Source organism: Oncorhynchus masou, chromosome 29 (genome assembly GCF_036934945.1).
Source record: "Oncorhynchus masou masou isolate Uvic2021 chromosome 29, UVic_Omas_1.1, whole genome shotgun sequence".
Lineage (NCBI taxonomy): Eukaryota > Metazoa > Chordata > Actinopteri > Salmoniformes > Salmonidae > Oncorhynchus > Oncorhynchus masou.
Window position 1 is genome coordinate 1,490,221 of NC_088240.1, and position 12,851 is coordinate 1,503,071.

General features: G+C 49.2%; 2 protein-coding genes across 2 annotated transcripts in view; one reads left to right on the forward strand and one right to left on the reverse strand.

The window, feature by feature from the left end:
• The window catches only part of LOC135518894 (hyccin 2-like), a 326,139-nt gene that overhangs the window by 64,444 nt on the left and 248,844 nt on the right, over positions 1–12,851 (forward strand). The gene's annotated exons all lie outside the window — the stretch shown is intronic.
• The window catches only part of LOC135518893 (hyccin 2-like), a 29,398-nt gene continuing 28,374 nt past the window's right edge, over positions 11,828–12,851 (reverse strand). Inside the window, exon 4 of the mRNA XM_064943844.1 lies at positions 11,828–12,113. Within this exon, the coding sequence (XP_064799916.1) occupies positions 12,015–12,113 (99 nt within the window). The 3' untranslated portion in view covers positions 11,828–12,014. The remainder of the gene's footprint in view (positions 12,114–12,851) is intronic.

The following is a 12,851-nucleotide window of genomic DNA, read 5'->3' on the forward strand; positions in this document are numbered from 1 at the left end:
CAGAGGAAACGGGGCAGTGCTCTACAGAGGGAACGGGGCAGTGCTCTACAGAGGGAACGGGGCAGTGCTCTACAGAGGAAACGGGGCAGTGCTCTACAGAGGGAACGGGGCAGTGCTCTACAGAGGGAACGGGGCAGTGCTCTACAGAGGGAACGGGGCAGTGCTCTACAGAGGGAACGGGGCAGTGCTCTACAGAGGGAACGGGGCAGTGCTCTACAGAGGGAACGGGGCAGTGCTCTACAGAGGGAACGGGGCAGTGCTCTACAGAGGGAACAGGGCAGTGCTCTACAGAGGGAACAGGGCAGTGCTCTACAGAGGGAACAGGGCAGTGCTCTACAGAGGGAACGGGGCTGTGCTCTACAGAGGGAACGGGGTTGTGCTCTACAGAGGGAACGGGGCTGTGCTCTACAGAGGGAACGGGGTTGTGCTCTACAGAGGGAACGGGGTTGTGCTCTACAGAGGGAACGGGGTTGTGCTCTACAGAGGGAACGGGGTTGTGCTCTACAGAGGGAACGGGGTTGTGCTCTACAGAGGGAACGGGGCTGTGCTCTACAGAGGGAACGGGGCAGTGCTCTACAGAGGAACGGGGCAGTGCTCTACAGAGGGAACGGGGTAGTGCTCTACAGAGGGAACGGGGCAGTGCTCTACAGAGGAAACGGGGCAGTGCTCTACAGAGGAAACGGGGCAGTGCTCTACAGAGGAAACGGGGCAGTGCTCTACAGAGGGAACGGGGCAGTGCTCTACAGAGGGAACGGGGCAGTGCTCTACAGAGGGAACGGGGCAGTGCTCTACAGAGGGAACGGGGCAGTGCTCTACAGAGGGAACAGGGGTTGTGCTCTACAGAGGAAACAGGTTTGTGCTCTACAGAGGGAACGGGGTTGTGCTCTACAGAGGAAACAGGGTTGTCATTTATTGACCGAGAGAGCAGAGCAGAAAGATTAACCACCGTTACCCCTAGAGGTGAACAATGAGAGCTAGATAAACCACCGTTACCCCTAGAGGTGAACAATGAGAACTAGATAAACCTCCGTTACCCCTAGAGGTGAACAATGAGAGCTAGATAAACCACCATTACCCCTAGAGGTGAACAATGAGAGCTAGATAAACCACCGTTACCCCTAGAGGTGAACAATGAGAAAGATAAACCACCGTTACCCCTAGAGGTGAACAATGAGAGCTAGATAAACCACCGTTACCCCTAGAGGTGAACATTGAGAGCTAGATAAACCACCGTTACCCCTAGAGGTGAACAATGAGACATGATAAACCACCGTTACCCCTAGAGGTGAACATTGAGAACTAGATAAACCACCATTACCCCTAGAGGTGAACAATGAGAACTAGATAAACCACCGTTACCCCTAGAGGTGAACATTGAGAGCTAGATAAACCACCGTTACCCCTAGAGGTGAACAATGAGAACTCGATATACAACCGTTACCCCTAGAGGTGAACAATGAGCTAGATAAACCACCGTTACCCCTAAAGGTGAACAATGAGCTAGATAAACCACCGTTACCCCTAGAGGTGAACAATGAGCTAGATAAACTTCTCCTTTCCCCCTTCTGATGACCAGGTGGCGAATCGCATCTCTGCATGCCTGGCAGACATATCAGTGTGGATGACTGATCACCACCTCAAGCTGAACCTCGGCAAGACGGAGCTGCTCTTCCTCCCGGGGAAGGACTGCCCGTTCCATGATCTCGCCATCACGGTTGACAACTCCATTGTGTCCTCCTCCCAGAGCGCTAAGAACCTTGGCGTGATCCTGGACAACACCCTGTCGTTCTCAACTAACATCATGGCGGTGGCCCGTTCCTGTAGGTTCATGCTCTACAACATCCGCAGAGTACGACCCTGCCTCACACAGGAAGCGGCGCAGGTCCTAATCCAGGCACTTGTCATCTCCCGTCTGGATTACTGCAACTCGCTGTTGGCTGGGCTCCCTGCCTGTGCCATTAAACCCCTACAACTCATCCAGAATGCCGCAGCCCGTCTGGTGTTCAACCTTCCCAAGTTCTCTCACGTCACCCCGCTCCTCCGCTCTCTCCACTGGCTTCCAGTTGAAGCTCGCATCCGCTACAAGACCATGGTGCTTGCCTACGGAGCTGTGAGGGGAACGGCACCGCAGTACCTCCAGGCTCTGATCAGGCCCTACACCCAAACAAGGGCACTGCGTTCATCCACCTCTGGCCTGCTCGCCCCTCTTCCACTGAGGAAGTACAGTTCCCGCTCAGCCCAGTCAAAACTGTTCGCTGCTCTGGCCCCCCAATGGTGGAACAAACTCCCTCACGACGCCAGGACAGCGGAGTCAATCACCACCTTCCGGAGACACCTGAAACCCCACCTCTTCAAGGAATACCTAGGATAGGATAAAGTAATCCTTCTCACCCCCCCCCCCTCAAATGATTTAGATGCACTATTGGAAAGTGGCTGTTCCACTGGATGTCAGAAGGTGAATTCACCAATTTGTAAGTCGCTCTGGATAAGAGCGTCTGCTAAATGACTTAAATGTAAATGTAATAAACCACCATTACCCCTAGAGGTGAACAATGAGAGCTAGATAAACCACCGTTACCCCTAGAGGTGAACAATGAGAACTAGATAAACCACCGTTACCCCTAGAGGTGAACAATGAGAGCTAGATAAACCACCGTTACCCCTAGAGGTGAACAATGAGCTAGATAAACCACCGTTACCCCTAGAGGTGAACGATGAGAGCTAGATAAACCACCGTTACCCCTAGAGGTGAACATTGAGAGCTAGATAAACCACCGTTACCCCTAGAGGTGAACAATGAGACATGATAAACCACCGTTACCCCTAGAGGTGAACATTGAGAACTAGATAAACCACCGTTACCCCTAGAGGTGAACAATGAGAACTAGATAAACCACCGTTACCCCTAGAGGTGAACATTGAGAGCTAGATAAACCACCGTTACCCCTAGAGGTGAACAATGAGACATGATAAACCACCGTTACCCCTAGAGGTGAACATTGAGAACTAGATAAACCACCGTTACCCCTAGAGGTGAACAATGAGAATGAGATAAACCACCGTTACCCCTAGAGGTGAACAATGAGAGCTAGATAAACCACCGTTACCCCTAGAGGTGAACAATGAGAACTAGATAAACCACCATTACCCCTAGAGGTGAACAATGAGAGCTAGATAAACCATCGTTACCCCTAGAGGTGAACAATGAGCTAGATAAACCACCGTTACCCCTAGAGGTGAACAATGAGCTAGATAAACCACCGTTACCCCTAGAGGTGAACAATGAGACATGATAAACCACCGTTACCCCTAGAGGTGAACATTGAGAGCTAGATAAACCACCGTTACCCCTAGAGGTGAACAATGAGACATGATAAACCACCGTTACCCCTAGAGGTGAACATTGAGAGCTAGATAAACCTCCGTTACCCCTCGAGGTGAACAATGAGAACTAGATAAACCACCGTTACCCCTAGAGGTGAACAATGAGAGCTAGATAAACCACCGTTACCCCTAGAGGTGAACAATGAGAACTAGATAAACCACCGTTACCCCTAGAGGTGAACAATGAGAGCTAGATAAACCATCGTTACCCCTAGAGGTGAACAATGAGCTAGATAAACCACCGTTACCCCTAGAGGTGAACAATGAGCTAGATAAACCACCATTACCCCTAGAGGTGAACAATGAGAACTAGATAAACCTCCGTTACCCCTAGAGGTGAACAATGAGAGCTAGATAAACCACCGTTACCCCTAGAGGTGAACAATGAGAGCTAGATAAACCACCGTTACCCCTAGAGGTGAACAATGAGCTAGATAAACCACCATTACCCCTAGAGGTGAACAATGAGAACTAGATAAACCTCCGTTACCCCTAGAGGTGAACAATGAGAGCTAGATAAACCACCGTTACCCCTAGAGGTGAACAATGAGAGCTAGATAAACCACCGTTACCCCTAGAGGTGAACAATGAGCTAGATAAACCACCGTTACCCCTAGAGGTGAACAATGAGAGCTAGATAAACCACCGTTACCCCTAGAGGTGAACATTGAGAGCTAGATAAACCACCGTTACCCCTAGAGGTGAACAATGAGACATGATAAACCACCGTTACCCCTAGAGGTGAACATTGAGAACTAGATAAACCACCGTTACCCCTAGAGGTGAACAATGAGAACTAGATAAACCACCGTTACCCCTAGAGGTGAACATTGAGAGCTAGATAAACCACCGTTACCCCTAGAGGTGAACAATGAGACATGATAAACCACCGTTACCCCTAGAGGTGAACATTGAGAACTAGATAAACCACCGTTACCCCTAGAGGTGAACAATGAGAATGAGATAAACCACCGTTACCCCTAGAGGTGAGCTAGATAGTTACCCCTAGAGGTGAACAATGAGAGCTAGATAAACCACCGTTATCCCTAGAGGTGAACAATGAGAGCTAGATAAACCACCGTTACCCCTAGAGGTGAACAATGAGAGCTAGATAAACCACCGTTACCCCTAGAAGTGAACAATGAGACATGATAAACCACCGTTACCCCTAGAGGTGAACATTGAGAGCTAGATAAACCTCCGTTACCCCTCGAGGTGAACAATGAGAACTAGATAAACCACCGTTACCCCTAGAGGTGAACAATGAGAGCTAGATAAACCACCGTTACCCCTAGAGGTGAACAATGAGAACTAGATAAACCACCATTACCCCTAGAGGTGAACAATGAGAGCTAGATAAACCATCGTTACCCCTAGAGGTGAACAATGAGCTAGATAAACCACCGTTACCCCTAGAGGTGAACAATGAGCTAGATAAACCACCGTTACCCCTAGAGGTGAACAATGAGACATGATAAACCACCGTTACCCCTAGAGGTGAACATTGAGAGCTAGATAAACCACCGTTACCCCTAGAGGTGAACAATGAGACATGATAAACCACCGTTACCCCTAGAGGTGAACATTGAGAGCTAGATAAACCTCCGTTACCCCTCGAGGTGAACAATGAGAACTAGATAAACCACCGTTACCCCTAGAGGTGAACAATGAGAGCTAGATAAACCACCGTTACCCCTAGAGGTGAACAATGAGAACTAGATAAACCACCGTTACCCCTAGAGGTGAACAATGAGAGCTAGATAAACCATCGTTACCCCTAGAGGTGAACAATGAGCTAGATAAACCACCGTTACCCCTAGAGGTGAACAATGAGCTAGATAAACCACCATTACCCCTAGAGGTGAACAATGAGAACTAGATAAACCTCCGTTACCCCTAGAGGTGAACAATGAGAGCTAGATAAACCACCGTTACCCCTAGAGGTGAACAATGAGAGCTAGATAAACCACCGTTACCCCTAGAGGTGAACAATGAGCTAGATAAACCACCGTTACCCCTAGAGGTGAACAATGAGAGCTAGATAAACCACCGTTACCCCTAGAGGTGAACATTGAGAGCTAGATAAACCACCGTTACCCCTAGAGGTGAACAATGAGACATGATAAACCACCGTTACCCCTAGAGGTGAACATTGAGAACTAGATAAACCACCGTTACCCCTAGAGGTGAACAATGAGAACTAGATAAACCACCGTTACCCCTAGAGGTGAACATTGAGAGCTAGATAAACCACCGTTACCCCTAGAGGTGAACAATGAGACATGATAAACCTCCGTTACCACTAGAGATGAACAATGAGCTAAATAAACCACCGTTACCCCTAGAGGTGAACAATGAGAACTAGATAAACCTCCGTTACCCCTAGAGGTGAACAATGAGAGCTAGATAAACCACCGTTACCCCTAGAGGTGAACAATGAGAGCTAGATAAACCACCGTTACCCCTAGAGGTGAACAATGAGAACTAGATAAACCACCGTTACCCCTAGAGGTGAACAATGAGAGCTAGATAAACCATCGTTACCCCTAGAGGTGAACAATGAGCTAGGTAAACCACCGTTACCCCTAGAGGTGAACAATGAGCTAGATAAACCACCGTTACCCCTAGAGGTGAACAATGAGCTAGATAAACCACCGTTACCCCTAGAGGTGAACAATGAGCTAGATAATCCACCGTTACCCCTAGAGGTGAACAATGAGAGTTAGATAAACCACCGTTACCCCTAGAGGTGAACATTGAAAGCTAGATAAACCACCGTTACCCCTAGAGGTGAACATTGAAAGCTAGATAAACCACTGTTACCCCTAGAGGTGAACAATGAGAGCTAGATAAACCACCGTTACCCCTAGAGGTGAACAATGAGAGCTAGATAAACCACCGTTACCCCTAGAGGTGAACAATGAGAGCTAGATAAACCACCGTTACCCCTAGAGGTGAACAATGAGAGCTAGATAAACCACCGTTACCCCTAGAAGTGAACAATGAGACATGATAAACCACCGTTACCCCTAGAGGTGAACATTGAGAGCTAGATAAACCTCCGTTACCCCTCGAGGTGAACAATGAGAACTAGATAAACCACCGTTACCCCTAGAGGTGAACAATGAGAGCTAGATAAACCACCGTTACCCCTAGAGGTGAACAATGAGACCTAGATAAACCACCGTTACCCCTAGAGGTGAACAATGAGAGCTAGATAAACAATAGAGGTGAACAATGAGCTAGATAAACCACCGTTACCCCTAGAGGTGAACAATGAGCTAGATAAACCACCATTACCCCTAGAGGTGAACAATGAGAACTAGATAAACCTCCGTTACCCCTAGAGGTGAACAATGAGAGCTAGATAAACCGATCCACCGTTACCCCTAGAGGTGAACAATGAGAGCTAGATAAACCACCGTTACCCCTAGAGGTGAACAATGAGCTAGATAAACCACCGTTACCCCTAGAGGTGAACAATGAGAGCTAGATAAACCACCGTTACCCCTAGAGGTGAACATTGAGAGCTAGATAAACCACCGTTACCCCTAGAGGTGAACAATGAGACATGATAAACCACCGTTACCCCTAGAGGTGAACATTGAGAACTAGATAAACCACCGTTACCCCTAGAGGTGAACAATGAGAACGAGATAAACCACCGTTACCCCTAGAGGTGAACATTGAGAGCTAGATAAACCACCGTTACCCCTAGAGGTGAACAATGAGACATGATAAACCTCCGTTACCCCTAGAGGTGAACAATGAGCTAGATAAACCACCGTTACCCCTAGAGGTGAACAATGAGAACTAAAGATAGGTGAACCTAGATCCGTTACCCCTAGAGGTGAACAATGAGAGCTAGATAAACCACCGTTACCCCTAGAGGTGAACAATGAGAACTAGATAAACCACCGTTACCCCTGAGAGGTGAACAATGAGAGCTAGATAAACCATCGTTACCCCTAGAGGTGAACAATGAGCTAGATAAACCACCGTTACCCCTAGAGGTGAACAATGAGCTAGATAAACCACCGTTACCCCTAGAGGTGAACAATGAGCTAGATAAACCACCGTTACCCCTAGAGGTGAACAATGAGCTAGATAAACCCCTAGAGGTGAACAATGAGAGTTAGATAAACCACCGTTACCCCTAGAGGTGAACATTGAAAGCTAGATAAACCACCGTTACCCCTAGAGGTGAACATTGAAAGCTAGATAAACCACTGTTACCCCTAGAGGTGAACAATGAGAGCTAGATAAACCACCGTTACCCCTAGAGGTGAACAATGAGAGCTAGATAAACCACCGTTACCCCTCGAGGTGAACAATGAGCTAGATAAACCACCGTTACCCCTCGAGGTGAACAATGTGAATAACATCACAGAGCCTCCATTCTTCACCCTCCAGACAGTCAGATAATAAGCCTGTTTTACAGCCAGGAGAGATGGGTGAAGGCGATTACTGTCTCAAATGACCCAATATTCCCTATATAGTGTACAAAGACATAGCCGTCTTTGTATCTAAGACAATTGTGTAGCCTAGAGCGATTTTCTAGGTTAGCTGGCCAGCTATTGTCGTTCTTTTAACGTAGCTAGCCAGCTAGCCCCCGAATATCAAATCAAATTTATTTATATAGCCCTTCGTACATCAGCTGATATCTCAAAGTGCTGTACAGAAACCCAGCCTAAAACCCCAAACAGCAAGCAATGCAGGTGTAGAAGCACGGTGGCTAGGAAAAACTCCCTAGAAAAGCCAAAACCTAGGAAGAAACCTAGAGAGGAACCAGGCTATGTGGGGTGGCCAGTCCTCTTCTGGCTGTGCCGGGTAGAGATTATAACAGAACATGGCCAAGATGTTCAAATGTTCATAAATGACCAGCATGGTCGAATAATAATAAGGCAGAACAGTTGCACTGTAGTAACTATTACAGTACAACGGTTTGTTTTGTTTGATCTTAGCTAGCTAGCTACATAGCCGTCTTTGTATCTAAGACAATTGTGTAGCCTAGAGCGATTTTCTAGGTTAGCTAGCCAGCTATTGTCGTTCTTTTAAGGTAACGTAACGCAATCAACCTGCTAGCTAGCCAGCTAGCCCCCGAATAGCAGCACTGTAGAAACTATTACACTCGACGGAACGACTTGATTAGTGTAGTGTCAACATCGCAGCCACTACCAGCTAGCCTACTCCAGCAGTACTGTATCATTTCAATCATTTTAGTCAATAAGATTCTTGCTACGTAAGCTTAACTTTCTGAACATTCGAGACGTGTAGTCCACTTGTCATTCCAATCTCCTTTGCATTAGCGTAGCCTCTTCTGTACCCTGTCAACTATGTGTCTATCTATCCCTGTTCTCTCCTCTCTGCACAGACCATACAAACGCTCCACACCGCGCGGCCACCCTAATCTGGTGGTCCCAGCGCGCACGACCCACGTGGAGTTCCTGGTCTCCGGTAGCCTCTGGAACTGCCGATCTGCGGCCAACAAGGCAGAGTTCATCTCAGCCTATGCCTCCCTCCAGTCCCTCGACTTCCTGGCACTGACGGAAACATGGATCACCACAGATAACACTGCTACTCCTACTGCTCTCTCTTCGTCCGCCCACGTGTTCTCGCACACCCCGAGAGCTTCTGGTCAGCGGGGTGGTGGCACCGGGATCCTCATCTCTCCCAAGTGGTCATTCTCTCTCTCTCCCCTTACCCATCTATCTATCGCCTCCTTTGAATTCCATGCTGTCACAGTTACCAGCCCTTTCAAGCTTAACATCCTTATCATTTATCGCCCTCCAGGTTCCCTCGGAGAGTTCATCAATGAGCTTGATGCCTTGATAAGCTCCTTTCCTGAGGACGGCTCACCTCTCACAGTCCTGGGCGACTTTAACCTCCCCACGTCTACCTTTGACTCATTCCTCTCTGCCTCCTTCTTTCCACTCCTCTCCTCTTTTGACCTCACCCTCTCACCTTCCCCCTACTCACAAGGCAGGCAATACGCTCGACCTCATCTTTACTAGATGCTGTTCTTCCACTAACCTCATTGCAACTCCCTCCAAGTCTCCGACCACTACCTCGTATCCTTTTTCCCTCTCGCTCTCATCCAACACTTCCCACACTGCCCCTACTCGGATGGTATCGCGCCGTCCCAACCTTCGCTCTCTCTCCCCCGCTACTCTCTCCTCTTCCATCCTATCATCTCTTCCCTCTGCTCATACCTTCTCCAACCTTTCTCCTGATTCTGCCTCCTCAACCCTCCTCTCTTCCCTTTCTGCATCCTTTGACTCTCTATGTCCCCTATCCTCCAGGCCGGCTCGGTCCTCCCCTCCCGCTCCGTGGCTCGATGACTCATTGCAAGCTCACAGAACAGAGCTCCGGGCAGCCGAGCGGAAATGGAGGAAAACTCGCCTCCCTGCGGACCTGGCATCCTTTCACTCCCTCCTCTCTACATTTTCCTCCTCTGTCTCTGCTGCTAAAGCCACTTTCTACCACTCTAAATTCCAAGCATCTGCCTCTAACCCTAGGAAGCTCTTTGCCACCTTCTCCTCCCTCCTGAATCCTCCTCCCCTCCCCCCCTCCTCCCTCTCTGCAGATGACTTCGTCAACCATTTTGCTAAGTCAAACGACACCGCTGGTTCTGCTCACACTGCCCTACCCTGTGCTCTGACCTCTTTCTCCCCTCTCTCTCCAGATGAAATCTCGCTTCTTGTGACGGCCGGCCGCCCAACAACCTGCCCGCTTGACCCTATCCCCTCCTCTCTTCTCCAGACCATTTCCGGAGACCTTCTCCCTTACCTCACCTCGCTCATCAACTCATCCCTGACCGCTGGCTACGTCCCTTCCGTCTTCAAGAGAGCGAGAGTTGCACCCCTTCTGAAAAAACCTACACTCGATCCCTCCGATGTCAACAACTACAGACCAGTATCCCTTCTTTCTTTTCTCTCCAAAACTCTTGAACGTGCCGTCCTTGGCCAGCTCTCCCGCTATCTCTCTCAGAATGACCTTCTTGATCCAAATCAGTCAGGTTTCAAGACTAGTCATTCAACTGAGACTGCTCTTCTCTGTATCACGGAGGCGCTCCGCACTGCTAAAGCTAACTCTCTCTCCTCTGCTCTCATCCTTCTAGACCTATCGGCTGCCTTCGATACTGTGAACCATCAGATCCTCCTCTCCACCCTCTCCGAGTTGGGCATCTCCGGCGCGGCCCACGCTTGGATTGCGTCCTACCTGACAGGTCGCTCCTACCAGGTGGCGTGGCGAGAATCTGTCTCCTGCGCCACGCGCTCTCACCACTGGTGTCCCCCAGGGCTCTGTTCTAGGCCCTCTCCTATTCTCGCTATACACCAAGTCACTTGGCTCTGTCATAACCTCACATGGTCTCTCCTATCATTGCTATGCAGATGACACACAATTAATCTTCTCCTTTCCCCCTTCTGATGACCAGGTGGCGAATCGCATCTCTGCATGTCTGGCAGACATATCAGTGTGGATGACGGATCACCACCTCAAGCTGAACCTCGGCAAGACGGAGCTGCTCTTCCTCCCGGGGAAGGACTGCCCGTTCCATGATCTCTCCATCACGGTTGACAACTCCATTGTGTCCTCCTCCCAGAGCGCTAAGAACCTTGGCGTGATCCTGGACAACACCCTGTCGTTCTCAACCAACATCATGGCGGTGGCCCGTTCCTGTAGGTTCATGCTCTACAACATCCGCAGAGTACGACCCTGCCTCACACAGGAAGCGGCGCAGGTCCTAATCCAGGCACTTGTCATCTCCCGTCTGGATTACTGCAACTCGCTGTTGGCTGGGCTCCCTGCCTGTGCCATTAAACCCCTACAACTCATCCAGAACGCCGCAGCCCGTCTGGTGTTCAACCTTCCCAAGTTCTCTCACGTCACCCCGCTCCTCCGCTCTCTCCACTGGCTTCCAGTTGAAGCTCGCATCCGCTACAAGAACTTGGTGCTTGCCTACGGAGCTGTGAGGGGAACGGCACCGCAGTACCTCCAGGCTCTGATCAGGCCCTACACCCAAGCAAGGGCACTGCGTTCATCCACCTCTGGCCTGCTCGCCTCCCTACCATTGAGGAAGTACAGTTCCCGCTCAGCCCAGTCAAAACTGTTCGCTGCTCTGGCCCCCCAATGGTGGAACAAACTCCCTCACGACGCCAGGACAGCGGAGTCAATCACCACCTTCCGGAGACACCTGAAACCCCACCTCTTCAAGGAATACCTAGGATAGGATAAGTAATCCTTCTCACCACCCCCCCTTAATGATTTAGATGCACTATTGTAAAGTGGCTGTTCCACTGGATGTCAGAAGGTGAATTCACCAATTTGTAAGTCGCTCTGGATAAGAGCGTCTGCTAAATGACTTAAATGTAATGTAAATGTACTGGAATATGGTACCCTGTGGGATGTGCCCACAGAGGATGGACAGAGGGCAACAAAACACACATAGAAAAGCCGTTTAATTTTCATAGGTGCAGTGAAATGTGTTGTTTTCCAGAGTCAGGCTTGGTAGTACAGTGCCACTGGAGCATATCAGCACATTTCCCAGAGGCGCAGACAGATTTTTCACCTTGTCGGCTCGGGCATTCGAACCAGCGACCTTTCGGTTACTGGCCCAACACTATTCGCTAGGCTACCAGTCTTACCTCGTGATACACAGAGGGCTTGGACAGGGAGGGGATGGTGAACGACAGGAGCTTGCTGTTCCCATCTTTGTCCACAATCTCCTGAAAAACCAGAGCGAGAAAGTAATGTTGGAGAGCTTTTTGGCCGGGTTGGTTAGTTTGAACAGTCTGGTTGATAGTGTGTGTGTGTGTGTGTGTGTGTGTGTGTGTGTGTGTGTGTGTGTGTGTGTGTGTGTGTGTGTGTGTGTGTGAATAAACGGGTTAGCTGAGAACGTCAGGAAAACGATGAGCACGATTCAACGGGGCCAAAGGCCGTGTGTTGTGATTCTGGACGGCCAGACCTTTATTTAACTAGGCAAGTCAGTTAGGAACACATTCTTATTTTCAATGATGGCCGAGGAACAGTGGGTTAACTGCCTGTTCAGGGGTAGAACGACAGATTTGTACGTTGTCAGCTCGGGGATTTGAACTTGCAACCTTCCGGTTACTAGTCCAACGCTCTTACCACTAGGCTACCCTGCAGAGGTCAACGAAACAAGCTCTTCAATGCAGAGGTCAATGAAAAAAGCTTCTTTGGCTGGGTTGGTTGATTTTAACAGTCTGGTGGACAGTGTTTGTGTGTGCTTTGAGAGTAAGCTTAGTGACCTTTGCTCTGTGTCGTAATGGAATGCATGCCCTTAGTTTCTCCTATCCTCTGTCATCCTCTGGGAGAGTTACTCACTGGGTCTGTCTGTACCCCAACACTAATCCTTCATGAGATCAGCACTGTTAATGCCAACCATGCCATTCACTAATATGCTAACCATGCTATTGCTAACCATGCTATTTGCTTATCATGAA